At 41.7% G+C, this 22325-nt stretch overlaps 1 protein-coding gene across 1 annotated transcript in view; it reads right to left on the bottom strand.

The window, feature by feature from the left end:
* NUDCD3 (NudC domain containing 3) overlaps positions 1 to 22325 on the bottom strand; it is a 53181-nt gene that overhangs the window by 9389 nt on the left and 21467 nt on the right. The window contains exons 3-4 of the mRNA XM_081961163.1: positions 21475 to 21607; positions 11297 to 11440 (exon numbers count right to left, since the gene is read on the bottom strand). Of these exons, the coding sequence (XP_081817289.1) occupies positions 11297 to 11440; positions 21475 to 21607 (277 nt within the window). The remainder of the gene's footprint in view (positions 1 to 11296; positions 11441 to 21474; positions 21608 to 22325) is intronic.

Genomic DNA, 22325 nt, shown 5'->3' with positions numbered 1-22325 from the left:
ATTTGCTATTACAAGCAGTCCAAACACACACATGTAACACTTTTGTAAACCAAACTACAGATTACAGGGGAGGAAGAATTCAACGGGATAGGAGCCTGCAAAAGCAGGTAGAATTCAGGTAATCCTTGACGTACGAGCACAATTGAGCCCAAAATTTCTGTTCTTAAGGGAGACATTTGTTAAGTGAGTTAAGTGCCCTATTGTACGACCTTTCTCGCCACAGTTGTTAAGTGAATTGCTACAGCTGTTACATTAGCAACACGATTGTTAAGTGAATTTGGCTTTCCCATGGACTTTGCTTGTTGGAAGGTTACAAAGGTGATCACATGACCCCAGGACACTGCGACCGTCATAAATATGAGTCAGTTACCGCGGGCCTGAATTTTGAGCATGTGGACGTGTGTGTGTGTATGTGCTGCAACAGTCGTGCGAAAAACAGCCCTAGGTCATTTTTTTTCAATGCTGTTATAACTTTGAACGGTCACTAACTGTTGTAAGTCAAGGACTACTTGCACACAATATCAAGATTACCAGTAAGCCAGGCGAACCTCAGCCAAGAGGCTCTGCAGGCATTTTCTCAAATGTGTGTTTCTGATTTCCGCATTTCATAAGATATTATAAATCCTTCCCTGCAAAACTTGCATATAACATTTCTGTTCGCGAATCCTGCCCATAAGCATCCTGTCAAATCAACCCCTTTGAAGCAGACATATAGTAAGCATGAGACAAGTTCCTAAAGATGACCAGCAATGTGACACACTGTTTATGAATTTCCAAGGCAACTGCTTGACAAGATTCCAGCCTTATATTTTCCACTAAAAAAATCAATTATTCATTCAATACATTGTGATTATGAGTATTCTCACCACTTTTGCCTTGGGAGTTTCTCTCCAGAAACATAAACGTGTTAGAATTGTCCACCGAAAAGCAACAACAGAGTGTTTGATGAAAAAAAGGCCAAGCAGCTTGCTACTGTGAGTTAGTAAATGGAGAAACAAAAATGGTTCAGCCCAGCACCCAGAACGGGTTCTAAAAACAGCTCCTGTGAATCTATTTTAGTTCTCCGACATACTAACTAGGGTAATGGAGAAGGGTCACACAGAGCAATATTACCGATGAGGCCAGGGGCTTGGGGAAGTGCATGTGAACCAGAGACAGAAGTAATACCACTCTTCCAAGTGGCTGACTTTGAAGAACAATATTAAAGAATTCAAAAGTATACTTTCCTCCTGAGATATGTTTGATTTGTATCACTTATGGATCACTTCCTTCCACGTAAGAGTTTTTGCCATATCAGAAAGCAGCACCAGGACTACTTTGCAATGGAGGGAAAAGGAATTAATTTTATTAATTTATCTCCCACCTTTGTTATTTTTGCAAATAACTCAAGGCAGCGAACATATCCAACACAATTTTTTTTTTCTATTTTCCCCACAACAATGAGATGAGTTGGGCTGAGAGAGAGAGAGTGACCTAAGGTCACCCAGCTGCAAAGCCCACCCAGCTGCAAACGAGCAGCTGTCTTCAAGGAGTATAAATCCTTCCATTCCCCACCATCCAGTCAGAGCTGAAGAAGCTTCTTGGATGAGAAGTGAAACATCTTCAAAGAAAAAACCAGAAAGTCCAGTTGCCCCTTGAAAAAAGCACCTTTGGGATCCAATTTTGGTTGCTTAGCTGTTTCTGCGGAGAAAAGTTTTATTAACAGCATCATGTTTAATTATCAAATGCAGTCAAAATCAGGCATAAAGATATTCCAATTAATTACAACAGCGGTGTCAAACTGGCAGCCCATTGGGCATGTGCAGACCACGCCTACCCCGGCTCCGCAAAGGGAAAAAACATCGCAATGCGCCATGATGTATCATGTGACGGAATCGAGTTTGACACCCAGGAGTTACAGGATCACACTCAGGATCTCTGGTGTCTTGTGCAAAATATGCCACTTCAAATCTCACCTTAGAACCCAGGAGCGGGAGATGGGTGAATAAAATTACAGAATTGTTTCCAGCCTGGCAGGATAGCCTGTTCTTCCAACAATTAATCCTGGATAAAGAAATCCATCAGATGGGAGAAAGGAGGTGTGGATTGACCAGGAGAGCACCAACATGTGTCACGGAACTGATTTCATTTGATTTTTGTTTTAAAAGTACGTTTTCAGAATATTCTTGAAGTGCTATTAAAATAGTGAGCTTCAGCCAAAAAGTAAACACCAGATCACCGTATTTTTTGGAGTATAAGATGCACCATAGTATAAGACACACCGAGGTTTTAAAGAGGCAAATTTAAAAAAAAAAGTTTTTGCACTCTGCAAACCTCCCCAAAATGATCCAGTTTTTGCAAAAATGGGCCCGTTTCCCCCCCCCCAAAATGGGCATGGATAGCCTTTAGGAGGTTTATAGAGTGCTCCTGGGGGCTGGGGGGGGGCAAAATTGAGCAAATTCTGTTTTTCCCTCATTTCTGCCCTCCCCAGCCCCCAGGAGCACTCTATAAGCCTCCTAAAGGTTATGCATGGCCATTTTGGTGAAGGGAGCGGGGTTTTGGGAGGAAAAAATGTTGTATTCAGTGTATAAGACGCACCCAGATTTTCAGCCTATTTTTTGAGGGGAAAAGGTCTTATACTCCGAAAAATAAGGTAAGTCCATTCTTAAAAAACATAAGTTGGTAGACCTTGTAGAATTAAAAATAAAAATATGTGGAAATGTGTACATACTATTGAGAAGACCAGAACAAAACTAACAATTGGTGAGTGATCTTCCAAAGGAAGCAGGAGCCCTCTAGGATTAAAGGAGAGGGGTAAGGAGGTAAGATAAAGGAAATAGATAGTTAAGATATTAAATCAGTTTTCCTGAACTTGAAATTGGCTGGAAATTAGTAATAGCTCCCTGAAGAACTACAGGTAGTCCTCAACTTACAACAGTTTGTTTAGTGACCGTTTAAGGTTACAAGGGCACTGAAAAAAGAAACTTATGATCGTTTTTCACACTTATGTCCTGTGATCCAAATTCAGATGTTTGGAAATGATTCATAGTTACGACCATTGCTGTGTGCCAAGGTCTCCCCTTTTGCAACTTTTTAACAAGCAAAGTCAATGGGGAAGCCAGATTTACTTAACAACCAGATTGCTAACTTATCAATTGCAATGATTCATTTAACAACTGTGAAAAGAAAGATCATAAAATGGAGCAAAATGCCCTTAACAAACTTCTCAATTAGCAACAGGTAGTTGAGAACTACCTGTATTAGAAACTTTCATCCCTTGATTAAACAACACAAATAAATATTTAGGATGCAGACATTTTGGCCGCTGCTTTATGTCGTCCCATTTAAATGTCTTTTTTGAGATTTCTTTTACACAGGTAGTAGCCTCCTAAAAATGTTAGGCGTGTCCCCATATATGCCAAGCTTTCACTGAATTTCCTATGCTCAACCCCCTAAAGTGATCCAGTAATGAGGAGCCTACAGTAGAAGCCAAGTCTGAGTAAATCATCTATCTTCCAGGAAGCTTCATTTAAATGCATGGCAGGCACATATTCACTGGCAGAGTATAATGCTACCAACACATCACAAGAACTGCTTGAACAGTCACCAATAATATACAGGTAACGTCACTGGAAGATATCATCTTGATAATGCATTGCTAAATGTAATTGGATAAAATCCTTCCCCAGGGTAGAGGGATCCCCTCGTCCTTCTACAATGCTTTGCTAAAACCTATTCATTTCACTGAAACAAACTGTTAAATGCCTATATCTGAAAATAAGTTTAAAGGATAAGGTTTTAAAGACTTCAATCAACTTGCTTCGCATTACAGAGAGACTTTCAAAAGTAATTGGTCAGGAATACCCTGTTTCCCTGAAAATAAGACCTCCCCGGATAATAAGCTCAATCGGGCTTTTCAGCGCATGCACTAAAATAAGCCCCCCAAAATAAGCCCTCCCCCAAAATATTTCAACACAGCAGCAGCCATGAGGTGACCACGCTTGCTGCCTCCTACACCTCAAAAATCATAAGACCTCCCTGAAAATAAGGCCAGGTGCTTATTTCGGGGGTCAAAAGAAAATAAGACCCTGTCTTATTTGGGGGAAAACATGGCATTATTTTCCTTTTCTGACATAAACCAGCATCTGCAGCCTAATCCATGCTACCTGAGATCATTCTTAAGGCTGACCAAATTTGATCTAGAAATTTAGCATAAGTAAATACTAAATTATAAGTACTCAAGTATAAGTACATCAAATCTGTAATGATTTATGTTCAGGTCTCCACAGTGTTTTTATCACGCTGAAGACCTTCATTTTCATCAGGATAAAAATCAAGCACCAGAGTTAGGTAAGAATTTGCCTAATTCTCACACCCACAGCCAACACTAGAACTAACAACAGCCGATTAAAACTGCTGAAGAACTTGCCTTCAGTATCAACTATTGCTGATTAAATCTAAATTTATTAATACAGTAGAGCACGAAGGATTTCACCTCCAGCAAAATTTGCAGCAGTGAGCTGTATGTCTAAGAAATAACATAGCATGCCAGAACTTCAAGAGTGTATTCTTTTTTGTAATATGCTGAAGCTAAATTTGATCAGCTACTTTGTTGGTTCATCTTTAGTAACCCAACTAAGGACACAGCCCCATGCAGAGAAGACTGAGGCTGTATATTCTTGTTTGCAACATAATAATAAAAACTGTGGATAAGAAAGCCGAGGAAGTCTGGATAGTGGCTACCGCAATACTTGGAGGCAGCGGAAAAGAAGAGGAAGAAACTGGAGAAAATCACAAAATATAAAACCACCTAAAAATAGAACAACTGTGACAAAAGAAAGCAAAGATAGTACAGATAATAGTAGCGTCTTGAGTGCAACCCCAAAGCATTTGGAGCAGCAGGAATTAACGTGGACAAAATCACCACCAGTCAGTTGCAAAAGGCAGCTTTATTTGGAAGAGCTTATATCCTGTAAGGATACTTTAATACCTGCCTACCTCAGGTCCTTGGGAAAGATTTGATAGGTGGAAAAAATGCCAAATCTACTCTAAATGTTGGGCTGACTGTTTGCAACCAACCATAATAAATGGAGCAAAAGAGATGTTATGGCTGGAAGAGCTTCATTCTGCAATCACCCCTGACTCCTATCCTTGTATCTGGAGGCCGAAAAGGTAAGATCATCTTAAATTAGCATTACCCATCCCCAAATCTGGTCAGAGATGTGTTCACAAAGCTACGATTAAGCTAGGCCAGCCTTCCACAAACCACCCTGCCTTAACCATTTCTCGATTCTGATTTAATTCTGGTGTCATGTTCAGGTTTGGCTCAGCATATCGCACGCGATCCCATTCTAAAGGAAGGCGTGGTGAGCTCAAATGCAAAGTAGAAGCGACTTTTCTGTCTCTTAACCGTGCACATAACTCCAAAAGCAACTTTCATAACGCCACAAATCTTTCTGCCCGCTCCTTCAAATCCGCCCGCCTGAGAGAATCTTATCCGTGAACTCAACGCTCCAAATCATCTCTCTCAATCTCTGCTCAAATTAAGGGTGTGAAATTGAACTGAATAGTTATTTTAACCTTGGTTTAGTTGTATTTCTCTTTCTCCTAATTCTTCCCTGTACATATTTTTTTCTCTAAAGCAAATGTTAGATGCGTCCATTTGATGAGGGATGCGCACGTCTTCTTTGTGTTACTCAACAAACCATATTCACACACTGCCCTTGCCTTAAGGCAGGGGTATCAAACTTGATTTCATTGAGGGCCACTTCAAGGTTGTGTTTGACCTGGGGGGGGGGGCGGGAACAGGGTGGGTGTGGTCAGCTTGACATCACTCATGTCGGGAGCGCCTGTGGAGCGCTCTGCCAGCTAAAACGGGCACCTGAGCTCCATTTGCAGTGCGACGGCCTCCTGCCAGTGAAAACAAGTTGTCTGCCAGTGGAAACAGGGTTCGGGAGGGCCATACACAGCCCTCCCGAGCTCCATTTTCACTGGCAGTGTGAAGTTCCCAGAAGACGGCCTAATTAATTTACGAGCCTCCAGACATAGCTCAAAGGAAACCCAATTATTAGCATCGACATTCTGGCGTGGACTCCGGTGGAGCCAAAACTGCTTCCGCCTTATTGCATTTGAACTTTACCCCTGTAATCCCCTCCCTTCTGTCCTGTGTCATAATTCATATTCTCCAACTAGGCTGTAGACATGAGATCCGACTCCGGCTGAAGGCAAGCATGGAATTCCCCCCACCCCCACCCATGCCAGTTTGATAATAGTCATGGGAACTCTTTAGAAGTTGACATCCAGCTCCCCTCACTTCCCGAAAGTGAACTGTGTGACACAAAGACAATTTGAGTACAGGCACTGTGGGCCAGTCCTTTGCTGTTTCCAGGGCGTCCCCGGGGGCTAGATCTTAGCACCCCGCGGGCTGGATCTGGGCCTTACTGTCTGGACACCGACAGCTACTTTTTAATGCCTTAGCACCTCAATATTTTTGGGAAGGGTGAAGGTTGAAGTGAGGGTTAACGACGAAGCAAAGTTGATGGGAACACATCATATCTGTGGGCAGAGCCAGATTTTTCTTCTGCTTGGGTACGTATCTATTTTGAGGTTCAGAATATCATTTGTATGTGTTTTCCATTTTAAATGCTGCTGAGAACTCTAGTCTGAAGAAGTTCCAAGGACTGCAACAAAAATCAGTAGGGACTGAGGGTTGCAACCTACACCTGGGGTACAGCAACTCCCTATGCTTCTAATAAACTACAGGTAGTCCTCAACTTACAAGAGTTCACTTAGTGACCATTTGAAGTTACGACAGCACTGGTAAAAGGGACTTGTGGCCATTTTTCATGCTTACCACAGTTCCCCATTGATCAGGTGATTTATATTCAGATGCTTGGCAACTGACCCACCTTTATGACAGTTGCAGTGTCCCTGGGTCATGTGATCGCCTTTTGCGACCTTCTGACAAGCAATGGGGAAACCAGATTTATTTAACAACTGCATTACTGATTTAACAACTTCATTGATTCCCTAAACAAATGTGGAAGAAAAGTCATAACACTGGCCAAACTCACTTAACAAATTTCTCACTTAGCAACATAAACTTTGGGCTCAATTGTGGCCGTAAGTTGAGAACCGCCTGTATATCCAAGCAGAGAAATGTTTGCACTGGGAAAGAGTTAATTTTTCAATCCTCCAACTCTTTCAGACATCTAAAGATTCTCCCTTATTTTATGATTCCACCAAGGATTCCAGAGTGAATACAGGGTCCTCCCCAGCTCCCATTTTCTATGCAGACATCAACAGAAGAGTAAGGATGAGGGACAGAGAAGCCTGAGGCCGTTTAAAGAGCTACAGGGCCCTAGAGAAAAGAAAGGGAAGGAGAAACAGACCAGTAATAAAAAAATTGACATAAGAAGCAGAAGTTAAAAGTCTGTATTGGTCTTTTAATGTAAAAGGAAGAACATGATCTGAAACCTCAAGATGAAGCACTTCTGTTAAAGGATAACATTTCAGGTCTGGTTAGTGTCTTGATGACAGAGCGCATGGAAAAGCCTCATAGCAAAGAATATCAAACATTAAAAGCAAAACTGTGGAGTTATATATGCAGTTACATGTGATGTTTTTGCAGCAAAACCTAGCAATGCCTTCACTATGCTCTTCAAAAGGAATGTAAGTCCATCATATCATGTTTTTGGAAGCTGGGAGATGTGGAGACATGTCACCCACCCACCCACTTTTAAAGTGTTACTTTAAAAGCAGCCCCTTCCCTACTCACCCACCCGCCCTGGATCACATGGCTGTGAAAAACATCTGAAAGGCTGTTTTTAAAGCATTTTAAAATACTTTTAAAGCACTACTTTACAAGCTGGCAGCTGCTTTTCATCCCACCACTCCACGGACCGCATACTTTGCATTGGCATTGTATCCGGCCCGCGGGCCAAAGTTTGAGGATGCCTGGAGTAGAGGGTTAAGAGCAAAGCATCTCTTAGAAAATAGCCTGAGACTTCCAACAATAAAAGTGCATATTACTTCATAAGGAGCAAAAACTATTGTAAATTCTTACTTTTTAAAAATCTCAAAATTCCCTTTCTTAAGAAAAATTCCTTTTCATTTTTTTCAATTTCTTTTTTCAATTTTAAAATTCCTTGTTCCAATTTTAAAATTTCTTGTTTCAATTTTAATCATTTTTAACTCTTAAATATCATTTTAAATTTAAAATTGTTGCTTCAATTTTAAAATTTCTTGTTTCAATTTTAAGTGTTTTTAACTCTTAAATATCATTTCTAATTTCTAATTTCTAATATTTAAATATTTTTCAATTTTGATTTTTTTCCAATTTTTAATAAAATTCTTTTTTCATTTTTAAATTTTTTAAACTTTTTCCAATTTTCAAATTCTGTTTCAATTTTTTTCAATTTCTTTTTTCAACTAAACATTTTTAAAAGTTTACTTATTTTAATTCTTAAGAAAATTTTAAATTCTTATTTTGTGTGTGTTTATGTCTCTATGCTTTATATTTCTCTAAAAATAAAAACTTTTTTTTACAAAAAAAAGGAAATTTTAAATTCTTAATGATCTAAGAGGGGGAAAAATAAAAACCACAAAAATGGAGATAGACACTTAAAACAGGAAAGATAGTGAAGAATTTTTCAAGACAGATAACAAAAGGTCAAGAACTCTTGTAAAATATTGTAAACTGACACTTTGCAACACGGAAAATGATGGTAAGGAAGTAACAGGCAAGTAGAGAGAAAGCAGAGCCGCTTAACTCATTCTTTGCATCAGTCTTCACACAAAAAGAAACTATTGCCCAACCTACTAATAACATAACTATAAAACACAGACTAGAAATAAAAATTAAAATAAGCAAAAAAATAGTAAGAGAACATCTGTCTGACCTTGATGAATATAAATCATTGGAACCTGATAGATTACATCCCAGAGTTCTGAAAGAGCTGATAGATATTTTCTCAGAACCAATGTATCATATCTTTAAAAAATCTTGGAGCACCGGGGAACTATCAGAAGATTGGAAAAAAGCTGATGTGGCTCCTATCTTCCCCCAAAAAAAGAGTGGGGAACAGACCCAATAAATTACAGACTAATCAGTCTACCTGGGGAGATACTGGAAAAATAAATTTAAAAAACAGATCTGTAAACATCTAGAAACAAATGAAGTTATAACTAGTAGCCAGCACGGGTTTGTTAAAAACAGATCATGCCAAACCAATCTTAGTAGACCAGCGAAATGCTATGAACATACTATATTTAAACTTCAGCAAGGCATTTGACAAAGTAGACCACAACCTACTTCTTGGTAAGCTAGAAAAAATATGGGATAGACAGCATCACCACCAGATGGATTTGAAACTGGCTGACAAACTGTAGTTAACAAATACTCCTTAATGGTACCACATCCACATGGAGGAAAGTAAGCACTGGGGTACCACAAAGTTCTGCCTTAGTCCTAGTACTCTTCCATATCTTCATAAATGACTTAGATGAGGGAATAGAATGGGAAAGTCATCACATTTGCAGATGATACTAAACTGGCAGGAATAGCCAACATCTCAGAAGACAAGCTCGGGATCCGAAAAGATCTTGACAAACTTGACAATGGGCCCTAACAAAATAAATTTTAATGTGGAGAAAAGCAAAGTTTTACACCCGGGCAGAACCGGGCTCCAAAACAGTAACTGTAAAGAGGGACTTTGGACAATCTTAAGTCCAAAGTGGACAATCACTTAAAATGAATCAGGAGTATGCAGCAGCAGCCAAAGAAGCGAATGCAATCCTTGGTTGTATAAACAGAGGCATAGAATCAAAATCACGTGAAGTTTTAGTACCACTTTATAAAGCCTTGGTAAGACACCTGGAATACTGCATCCAGTTTTGGTCACCACGTTACAAAAAAATGTTGAGACTTTGGAAAAAGTGTAAAGAAGAGCAACTAAGAGACTAAAACATATGAAGAACGGTTGGAGGATTTGTCTTGACCTCCTGACAGGGGGTCAATTTATTTTCCAAAGCACCAGAGGGCAGGACAGAAAACAATGGATGGAAACTATCCAAGGACAGAAGCAACCTGGGATTAAGGAGAAACTTCCTAACCGTGAGGACAATTAACCAATGGAACAGCTTTGCCTTCAGACATTGTGGGTGCTTCATCACTGGAGGTTTTTAAGAAGAGACTGGGCAGTCACTTGTCTGAAATTGCACAGGATCTCCTGCTTGGGGAGAGGGTTGGACTAGAAGATCTCCAAGGTCCCTTCCAGCTCTATTCTGATATTAACCTAAACAGTTTTAATATACATATACATATATATACATATACATGTATATGTATTTGTGTTACAACCCCTGGTATGCCCAAATATGGGAGGGAGCTCACTACTCCCCCTTTCTGTCCTTTCGGCTCATTACAGAGGACCATCCAGGCAGAAAACCATATTTTACACCATATTGCATATTACACCGGCCTAATATGCAATACAGCCCTGGTTCGATTCCCAGTAAGGGTATGGCTAGCTGATGAGAGCTAAATAGCTTGAAATAGATCTATACTAGTCTCCCTTTATTTATTTATCAGCACAAATACAACATACATACATACATACATACATACATACATACATACATACATACATACATACATAATATAGGTAGTCCTTGATTTATGACCATTCATTTGGCAATTGTTCAAAGTTATGACACCGCTGAAAAAGGTCCTCAAACCTATGACTGTTGCATTATCCCTACGGTCAAATGATCATATGTGCTGATGCAGTGGTTAGGATGAAATATGGCAAGCTAACTGTCAGTGCAGCCAGCATTTCGATCCTGACCAGCTCAAGATTGACTCAGCCTTCCATCCTTCCGAGGTGGGTAAAGTGAGGACCCAGATTGTTGGGGGCAAATAGGCTGACTCTGTAAACCACTCAGAGAATGCTGTAAAGCACTATGAAATGGTATATAAGTCTAAGACTAGTACTATTATCACAATTTGGGCTCTTGGCAACTGGTTCAGTATTTATAACTGGTTGCAGTGATCCGTAGTAACAGGACTGCCATTTGCAACCTTTTTTGCCCCTTGCCCATTCAGAAGATGACAATGGAGTTGCTTAACAACCATCGTAAAATAGTCGTAAAATCAGATCTAACTCAAATTATGACCGCAAGGAATTATGCCAGGAATCCCCATCCCAATTGTGGTCCTAAATTGAGGAATTTCTGCAGGTTATGTACATGTGCAGACATGAGGGTGCATATACATGGGCACATACACACTGAAAGGAAACGATGATGTAGTCCTTACTAGGATGCAATTCCCAGGTTCTAAACTCCAGACAGAGGTCTCTGTGTTGATCTTGTGGGTAAGGGCACCTTCCATGAGCACTTGGGGTTCACTTCCCTCCACCACTGACACATGGATTGAACCGCTGTTGATGTCCACCGACACCTGAAAGAAGCACAGAAAAATGAATTCGCCAGGTGATTCATCCCTTCGCAGTGCTTTCAGGGTTACAGCAAAAGATTAGAATACAAAGGCAACGCAGTACAAAGGAAACATCAGACTTTCAGATTTCTAATTTATGGACTGCGCGCCTTTATTACTTTGCCAGGTCCACAGGTTATACAAGATATAAAAGGATTATTAATAAACGAGGAATGGGTCAGGTTGTGTGGGACTGACTTGTGTGTCTTTTAGCACAAGACAGAAAAGACTACATGTGTCCAGGATTAGGACCCTTTTAAAGTAGCTGCGTGCAAAAACAAGGTTGAAATGGAAAATGAAAACAAGCACGTAGACTGGCTGTTCTTTCACAGAACACTGTCCAGGGTTCCAAGGGGAAAACGTGGAAGGCTAATCCTTTTACCATGAGCTGCTCCCTCCATGGGGAAGTCAGGCTCCTCATACAAATCAGCAGCAGCAATTTTAGTACATATGCAGTCAGGTATATGGTATAGGTACCTCAATGCTTCCAGGAGGAAGACGCAGCACTAGCAACTTTAAAATGTTATTCCTTTGTTGTCCCAAAACTAGGAGTAACTCAACAAGGAATTAACATTACTGAGCCATTTTCTCAGAACTGGTCTTAATCTTGTAAACAAACAAGCATCTGAAAGAAGACATTTTAGCGGTTGAGTACCATGTTTTTTCCCCCCTTGTTATTGTCTTTGAGGTTCTTGTTGTTAAGTGCTCCCGGCATAATTCATTATTTAAATGTTATTTTTACAATGTAATTGTACACACGTTTACCCTGAAGTAAGTGCTGTTAAGTCCAGTGGGATTCAAATAAGAGACCCCCCCCCCCAGCTTGTGCTCAACTACCGATTCCCATCTTCCTTTTATACTGATTGAACTGGTTAGGATTGAGTAATCTTAATTCGTTTATCCCTGAAGGTCATGGCTTTCCTACCTCTGGCATGTAGGCCTGCTCGAGTTTAGAAGTGAATAAAAATGTATTTTGTATGGTCATTGCTTTCTAGAAAGACAGTTGGTTTAATAAAGGGCTTATGGACAGAAGGAACAAGGGTGTGCAGTGTTTCATTAGCTTAGGGAACAAGTGACATTGGCCAGACCTGGGTTCCGTTGGAAGGCTTACCCCCTTGTCATTTTACAAAGATGTAGAACGCGCACAGACCTACAACCATAAATAAATACTACATTAGCAAGAAAACCTTTTGTTTTTCTGATCTAAAATACAAAGAGTTAAGATGGACCGTGCTTTCAGTAGGAATGCAATGCACAACACAATTGATTAACCCAGATCAACATGTTACAGGTACAAGTCCCTTGCCAGAGTTATTAATTCTATACTACATTAATGTTTGTATCACTCAGTTCTAATGCTGGGCAGATAACAGTTATCAATCCACACAGTATTATTCCATTAAGTCTATAGTAGTAATCTTTCATTGACCATCTCCTTTAATGCTCAGCAACAGATCTTCAAAAACAAAGATTCCCTCCAACCTTCATTGTCCTGAGATGGCTACCATAAAGGATGGAAGCAAGCAGAAATAACGACCTGCATGGACTGCTAATTATATGCAAATAATTCAACATACTCCAGAAAGTGAGTAGCCCAAGATTGCAACTTAATAATAGAAGGAAGAGGAAGAGGGAGTTCGCAGCAGAATGAGTTGTAGTGAGCTAGGAAGATGCACGTCTTAGAATAAGCCACGTTTAAATGTGGCCAATGTTAAATCAATTTAGTTTCGGTATCATACATCAGCCAAACAAAAACCATTTTTTTCCAGTTTTGTTTTCTGATGACAAGGATTAGTCTTTCTTGGCAAAACTGCACTGCGCTTCAGCCAATGGGGAAAAGAAAGAGTAAAATAAGAAAATAAGATTAAGTGACTACAACATTTGTCCCACTGTGGATTGCAAGGGTGGTAGACACCATCATTGCTTCTTTGTGCTGTTCATTAAAAAGGTTGAGATCGAAAAACAAAGTCCAACTCACCCATCCTCAAGATGCTGCCCTATGCAAGGAGAAACAAACTGCCACTGCTCCCAAATTACAGATTTATTGTTATTCAGTCATGTCCAACTCTTCACGGTCCCATGGACCACAGCGTGCCAGACTGCCCTGTTCTCCCATCTCCCAGAATTTGCTCCAATAAAACCCCATGGCCAGTATGAAAAGGCTAACATTACAGATAGTCCTCACTTAATGACCTATCACTTAGCAACCATTTGAAATGACAAAGGATTGTTCAAGAAAGTAATTACAACCCAATTTTGACATTCTGACAGCTGCACACACACATATATACCGTGGTCACATGACTGCATTTGGGGTGTTTGGCAGCCAGCTCGCGTTTATGACCATTTGCAATATCCTGCGGTTACGTGACTGGGATTTTCAATTTTTTTTGCAAGGGGCTCCAGTGTTTCTTTCCGGTTTCCAGCAAAAAACGCCACTGTACAAAACGGCTTCACTCAATGATTGCTGTGTTTATTTAATGGCCACTGCAAATAGGCTGACATGTGGCCCACTTAGAAACCACAACAACATACAGCCACAATTCCAGGGTTAATTACAGTTGTAAGTCAAGAACTACCCGTATAGCAGGAAAACCAACTAGCCATTATGACTCTGGAACATTATGGAGATCAAGGTTAAAATCCTTGGTGTGAGAAGCTAAATCTGGTTATTGATACAGTGGACAACTCTCCAAGCTGTAGACTGGACAGCACTTTCTAAATTCACGATCTAAGGCAAAACTCCTGCTTTGCTTCCTGTCGGGAGCAAGCAGCCCTTTTTCGGTTTTCTTGGCTGTGGTTTTCCTGAAAGCTTTCAAGAAAAACAGTTTTTCATACAGCGCACAATTTATGGCGCCTTCTGCCACAAGAAGAACAATTGTTTAGACTGCTTTAAATTTTAAGAGTAGATAAATTTATAGAGGAAGGGCTATAAATAAGTATTGCCTAAGACCATTTAATGAAGCTTCACATTCGGAGGCGATATGCCACACCGAGTGGGAACGAGCAATAATTGACGACTATAAAGAATTTGTGGGGAACACTTGATCTTGAGCTTGATATCCGAGGCTGACCCTTGGATAATCTGTTCCAGCTCACAAATAATGCTAGATGTTAACCTCAGCTGAATGTTAAATGTATAACTTTGGGTTTATATACTTGCCCTTTCTCTCTGCTCTTCTGGCACAGACACAACTGGTTTGAAAGCCTTGGGTTTTACTTTCAATTAACTTGGGTTGTTCTGAACCAGCGTTGTGATTAATTATAATTTAAGAAAAAAAATGTGTTTTTTAATCTCTACATAAGAAACCTCTTTTTTTTGTGCATGCCTTCAAGTCAGTGTCAACTCCTGCTAATTGCCTGGACAAGCAATTATATTGGCAAGATTTTTGGAAGTGGTTTGCCCACTGCCTCCTTAGGGCAGAGAGGGAGTGACTGGCCCAAGGACACCCAGCTGGCTTTGTGTCTAAGGCAGGGCTAGAACTCAAGAGTCTCCCGATTTCTATCCTGCCGCCTTAACCACTACATTAATAATATCTCAGGGGTTGCCACAAAGAAGAGGGAGTCAAACTATTCTCCAAGGCACCTGCGGGTAGAACGAGAAGCAATGGGTGGAAACTAATCAAGGAGAGAAGCAACTTAGAACTAAGGAGGAATTTCCTGACAGAACAATTAATCAGTGGAACAGAAGTTGCCTCCAGAAGTCGTGAACGCCCCAACACTGGAAGTCTTTAAGAAGATGTTGGATAGCCATTTGTCTGAAACGGTATAGGGTTTCCTGCCTAGGCAGGGGGTTGGACTAGAAGACCTCCAAGGTCCCTTCCAACTCTGCTATTGTATTATTGTAATTTGGCATTCCTGATTAATCCACCTTGTCCCACTTGGGATATACCAAGAAAATGTAGCTTGTGGAAAATGGGAGCAACAGTTTCTTCAATTAAGCTGGAGGTGAAAGAACACAATACAAGTTTTTCTGCTACCTGTTCTTGGGATGTGTAGGAGAGAAAGTGCTGCCTGGTGATTGAAGCACAGGCTAGACGGCAGGAAATGATGAGCTGTAGTTCCATTTTAGACAGGAAAGTCAGCTGGGTGACCTTGGGCCCTTTCACTCTCTCCCATCCCAACTCACCTCAGAGGGATGTGGGGGAAAAGAGCAATAGAAAGAAGGGGTGCTGGATATGTTCGCTGCCTTATTTGTAAAAAAATGATAAAGGTGGGGTACAAATAAATCAATAAAATAAACAGTTGCTGGCTTCAAAATGGTGAGCACCTGGCCAACCAAAATCTGCTTGTTTGAATAAGTATCGCATGCAATGAATGCAGGTATAAAAGAGGCTGGTTTGCCTTTGCCAAATCCCACCCACCATTCCGAAGCCGGTGAGTGCTGCTGCAAACACCTTTGCAGGTACCGATTCCTCTGCTAAGCAGCCCTTTTGCACTGTGTGTGTCAGCTGACTCTCTTGCAATTCTGATAGGGAGCTAATGCGAACTGAAGCAGATGTACCAAGAGGGAATGCTTGATTCATCTTCCCTGAATCACTAGAGAAGAAAAACAAATCACTTTACGCGGGGGGGGGGGGAGAGGGGGAATGCCTACCCATGGCTTTCTTGCTCTAGCAGTGTTTCCGATATCAGGAAATTGGAAGAAAAAAAACCCCACACTCTAACCATTCCGGTCACTACATTGCCTCTCCCTACATACATCTTTCATCTCCCCCTCCATAAGAGGATTGTAACAGAGCTTTGTAGACTGATAAACTGCATCCCTCCGTTGCTTGGAAAAGAGAGACAAGGGAAGGGTAGGAAGATGGAGATGGGTGAGGAGAGGTATTGCAAATTGGCGGAGGGGGAGGCTCCTTCAAGAGAAGAATGTCTCCTGGTGACATCACACACAGAGAGATATCATTCCCTTGGTAAAAACAAACAAACATGGAAGCAGATTGATTGTGCCTTCTTGGGGATGTTATTTTTCAAGTCCCCACTCTGGCCCATTCCTTTGGAATTTATGGTGACTCTCAGATCTCACCTTGTTTAGCTATTAAGCAAACATGAGAAAAGACTTCAGGGAAAACACGTTTCCTTTCCAGCAAACTCCCAATCTAAGCATGATTGTCTTCTGTCACTGCAAAGTGATGGCATGAAGACTGCTTGCAGCTCTGGAGCAGATGTCTGAGGGCAAAGTAACGTAATGAGGACTCAAACGGTCCCTCCAAAATCGGAGTCACCAGAATCTAGCCTAACTCCCCTTTCTTTCGAGTCGCCAATCCAGGAAGCCAGATGATAGATTCCCCACCTCTGCTACATCCTTTATGAACAGACATCAACCATCTTATAAATCCTCTCGATGAGCCACTTCGGTGGCAGACGAAGCAGATCTCGCGACAACCATTATTTAACTCCGCCAAAGCATAGTCCTAGAAAAGGCATCCTGGTAAACCCCATAACATTTCCTATTCAGAAAAGAATAGAAAAGGCATCCTGGTAAATCACATCCCTCAGGAAAATCTAGTCGAAATCAATGAGGTTGTTTACACAATGTTTGGCCTGTGTTGATTATATCCGTTTTAACAGCCGCTGGGCAAAACAGAGATGTTCATTCTATTACTTTTTCATGGATAGAAACTGCAAATCAAAATTTAAGATTTTCAATTCACTTGACACGTTAAGAGATTGGATCTGAGTAAAGACAGAAAGCTAAATGAAAAGACTGTGTAGTCATGCTGGAGAAAATGAGTCCTAAAGATATCTTTCCTGGTGGGTTTTTTTTTCTTTTTTCGGCAACCAATATAAATCTGCATATCAAATTTTTTTCTGCATTTCGTACGCAGAGGGAAGGGTGAGAAGGAAACTCAAACTAACTCTAATAATAACCCTTCCTTTATTTTATTTGGTATAACATGGGATGGAGATAAAGTTGACTTTCAAAATTGTGTTATGCCACTGTCAACCTTACAAGGTAGACCAAATCAGGAAATAATAATAATACAATAATAATACAATAATACAATAGTAGAGTTGGAAGGGACCTTGGAGGTCTTCTAGTCCAACCCCCTGCCTAGGCAGGAAACCCTATACCGTTTCAGACAAATAGCGATCCAACATCTTCTTAAAGACTTCCAGTGTTGGGGCATTCACAACTTCTGGAGGCAACTCCAGAAGACGACTATGGAGATGTATGGTAGGATACAGTAATAGAATCTTGCAAGTCTTCTTGTGTTTTATCTTCCTCCCTCTTATGTCCCTTTAAGTCAGGGAGTAGCCAGCCTGAGGCTCCTTCCAATGCTGCTGCCCTCTTTCCCCAGGCTTCAGGAATGCTTCTGTTTTTGTTTCTATAACAGTCCCCGAATATTCCCTTCAACGCCATCTCCAAGGTCCTCTGCCTCTTACTCACTATAGTAAAGAGAATTCCTGGCATCCCTGCTATGTCTGTTTACTCAACGTGGCCTACTTTGAAGGGCTGATACTGGAGGGAGCAGTTTTGATCCATTTAAAAAAAAATGTTTCAGGGGTTTCAGAGTGCTTGAATAGCAGCCACTGTGTTTCCCAAAAATAAGCCCTGGCTTGGTTTTTACGTCTGCATCCAATATAAACCCTACTCCCCAAGTAAGCCCTACTTAAGAGCCTGCGCATTCTGTCTGGTTGCTCGTGCACCTCATAAGGTGAGGTGACACGAGGTGAGGCCAGGCAGAAGACATCCATGTGCTGACATCTGCTTTGTGGTGGAAGCACTGGCAGCCATGTCCAGCAGGAGCCCATGTGGCTGCCAGCCCACTTCTGTTTCCTCGCGGGCGCAACGGAGAAGGCCGAGGGGCACGCTGGTGCTGTGGCCAAGAAGCAAGGCATGTGCCCCACACCGGCTTACCTCAGGGCCCCTACAGACAGGCCATCCACCCCCTGACACCTCCCTTGTGGCGGCAGCACCAACAGCCACCAAGAACCCACGTGGCCACCGGCCCACTTCTACTTGTTCACAGCTGCAACAGAGCAGGAGGCCAAGCAGCAAACTGGTGCCGTGGCCACGAGGCGAGGGGAGGGGAGGGATGGAGTTCCCCACACGCTGCACCAGCTTCTCTCAGGTCCTCCGCAGCCAGGCCACCCACCCCTAACCCTAATCCACAATGAAAGTCGTTTGACGCCCTTGATTTAATGGTAGATGTAAAGAGAATTACATTTTGACCCCCAGACAAGATTATGGAAAAAAGAAAGAGCTATTCCATCAAGTTCAAGAAAGGAGTCGTGGAGGACTCTTGGGGCAAGACTTTTACGGATTGCTGCAAAGAGAAGACGTTGGATCTCCGTATGGTCTGAACATGGCGAGCAGAGTATGGTAACCTCAGTCAACAGGTGGACAAGGGAAATGCTAAGAAGCGCAGGTCAGCAGAATTAGAATCAACACAGTAGTGGAAGCAGAGGCTTTCACTAAAAAACACAGTGCTCTCTTAGGTGAAATGGGGGATGCTACACAAGAAACAAAGGAGGGAGGGGCTGAGGCTCTGCCAGTGGACGGGGGGGGGGGGGGGAAGATGCGACAACTAGAAGACTCAGATCACAAAAGTGATTTGAAACATTATTGCAATTGTTGTTACAATGTACCTTTATGGAAGTGATACAAAACAAATGATTGAAACCTACTGATGATTTTGTGTTAAACTCAAAACTGCTAATACCTATGTAAATGTTGATATTTTTCTATTTTTGTTTGTAAAAGTTGTGAGGCCTGGGGGGGGGCTTCTCCCCCCCCCCCGCACGATGTACCTGTCAAAATGTTCTATATAACCTTATAATCCCTTTTCCCTGTAAAACTTTTAAAATCAATAAAATTTGAACAATAAAAAAAAGAAGCGCAGGTCAGCAACCATTATTTCCTGAACTGGAAGAGATAACACCTGTGAATGGATTGCTGACAGGAGAGCAAAGTCTTTGGTTGTGTGCACGGCTGGTATTCAAGCGTATGCCCTTGCAATGGTACCATAGTTAGAGATATCCCCAGAAGAATTCAAAGTATCACAACACCGGCTGGCTTCCTTCATCCACGTGAACTGTCCCTAAGAAGATCGACGACACTGTTTAAACTGGAAGATACTAAACTTATTAAACATGCACTTGCATTCAAGTCCTTTGTTGATGGCATCGACTTTTCTAAATAACAACTCTCAAACATGATTGCTAGGGATGAAACTGCAGTGCTTATGGACCATGGATCTCAAACGACAGAGGGGTGCCTCGTCAATCTACATTCCCTCCGCTGCTTATGGAAGTACACGTGTTACCTTCATTTGTCCGGATGGAGACAAAGCTCCACCTCTAATCATCACGAAGGGCAGGAAAGATAAGATTGAAGGTGTTTTCAGGCATTTATATTCTTGAAACCAAAAAAAAACTGGTACACAAAAGCATTTCTAAGGAAGTGGGTCAATTTAATGCTGCCCCTTGTTTTGTGAGGTGGCCAAAGAGGTATGCTAGTGTGGGATTCAGCCAGCAATCACTGCACGAAAGGCATGAAGAAAGTTCCTTGCAGGGAGAAAAATGGATCAAATGATGATTCCTGCAGGAATGACTGCCTATCTCCAGACTCTTGATATTGCAATGAACAAACCATTCAAGGACCATTTGCACATGGAAATCAATGACTACAATGGAGAGAAATCAGTGTGAAAACTTTGTGAAGCCCAGCCGGCCAGAGATCATAATTTGGGTGAAAAATTCATGGGATAAAATCACTGACACCTGTGTTACCAATCTACTACGAGCAGGCTCAGGGACAAGAAGGGCTCCTTTAAGGAGACCTCTATTGCTAGACATGAGAGATTGGAGCCAAAGGCTCTATAGGAAATGGAGTCACCAGAAATTCAGTCATGTCACTTTCTGGAACATCGTTATAACTCTCTAAACCAATGGTTCTCAACCTGTGGGGCTCGAACCACCCTTTCACAGGGGTCGCCTAAGACCATCGGAAAACACATATTTAGGAACGGAGACACCAATTTTATGGTTGGGGGTCACCACAACATGAGGAACTGTATTAAAGGGTCGCGGCATCGGGAAGGTTGAGAACCACTGCTCTAAACCTCGAATTCCGCCCTGAGGGGAGTGTTAGGGTTTGGCATTGTAGTTGACTAGGGGGATGGGATAGCGTTAGGCGTGGATGGCCTGGCTGCGAGGGCCCTGAGGTAAGCAGGTGTGGGGCACACGAGGAAGTTCCACATCCACACCCTGCCTCATCAGTGTGTTACTTGGCCTCCTGCTTCCTTGCAGTTGCAAGGAAGCAGAAGTGGGCCAGCAGTCACACAGGGTCTTGCTGGATGGGGCTGCTGGAGCTGCCGGTACGAGGCAAGGCAGGTGTCAGGGTGTGGATGGCTTGGCTGCGGGGGCCTTGAGGTAAACCAGTTAGCTCCACCACCCCCACTGTGGTCTCTTGCCTCATTGCAGCTGCAAGCATGTAGAAGAAGTAAGCCTCCCATACATGGGAAAAAAATAAGACATTCCCTGAAAATAAGCTCTAGTGCTTATTCTGAACCCCCCCCCCCAAAAAAATAATAATATAAGACTGAGTCTTATTTTCAGGGAAACACGCTAGCAGCATTAAGCCCATTGGACCTCCTCATTGCAGTTTTAATTTAAAAGTGGAGGGAGGGTTTTTCCCCCCAAATTTTGACAACACAATCTCCACAAACTGGCATCCCAGGAGCTATTTAGATCTCTTCTAACTGAAGACACCAGGAGTTGGGACCTGTGATATTATGCAATCAATATACCCGTGGTTTTCCCTTTACATTTTAATCTGGTTAATGGCAATCCAGACTTGCTTAATGATGGAGGGTGATTAGAAACGGCTGCAGCATTCTGCAAGTTTGGACTGCTGTAGGATAGCATCATTATTCTTAACCATGAACGCATCAAGGGAGGAATTCTAAGCAGAGCTACATTGGACATTTCACTAGGAGAGGCAGGGACTCTGTCAGCCAGTGGGCTAAAAAAACTTCTCATACTCTCATTACCTGTCTGCCTTTCAGAATATGTTTGGGCACTGGGACTTTAATTTCCAGGTCGCTATAGTCCTGAGACCAAGTGTAGTTCTCTCGCACAGCTCCATTATAACTGTCAGGATTTGCCTGGAATTGTTCCTGTTTCCTAAGGAAAAATAGAGAAAAGAATGAATGTCAATTGGATCGACATAAGAACAGCAATAACCCTTATAAGGAATATACCAATTCTAGGAGGGCTTCAGTCCACCTTTAGCAAAACTTTTCCCAAGATGTAACTCTTGCTCCTATTATCACCTTTAGATGACAATTTACATTCAGCCTTCTACACACCTGACACATTATTGGCTTTTGACTCTCAGTGTTATTAGGTAGCCAAATTATACTGGCTATGGACAAAATTCAGAACTTGATTCCAATACATCCAAGGTGAAGAAGCTAGCCTACATCGAGTTCCATGATGTGCCAGCTTAAAATGGACTATGGAGCTTTCCCAGAAATAAGACAAGTTTTGATATTATTTTGTGGCAGAAAGCAACAAATAACAGAAATTGATTGTGCTAGACAAGAATAACGGTCTTTATTCAGGAGGTGGATAGGTCTCATTAGGTTATTCAACTTCACTATCTTCCCCACCCTACCCCCTCTACATACAGAAATCTTGTCTAGTTCTGGGCAACCTCCAAAACAAAAGGAAAAGTTAAAAATAGCATAACAAAAGGGTAATGCAGTCAGACTTAGTAACATGGGAGAGAAATCTCTTCTTTCCTAAAGGCAGAATCATAACATGGGGACAGGATGAGACAATGGAACCCCCCCAAACCTACAAAAAAGTTGAGTGGAAAACTAACTTTCCCCTCAGTTTT

Source organism: Natrix helvetica, assembly GCF_964273705.1.
Source record: "Natrix helvetica genome assembly, chromosome: 8".
Lineage (NCBI taxonomy): Eukaryota > Metazoa > Chordata > Lepidosauria > Squamata > Natricidae > Natrix > Natrix helvetica.
Note: the sequence above shows the minus strand (reverse complement) of the source record. Positions and strands in the feature narration are given on the sequence as shown.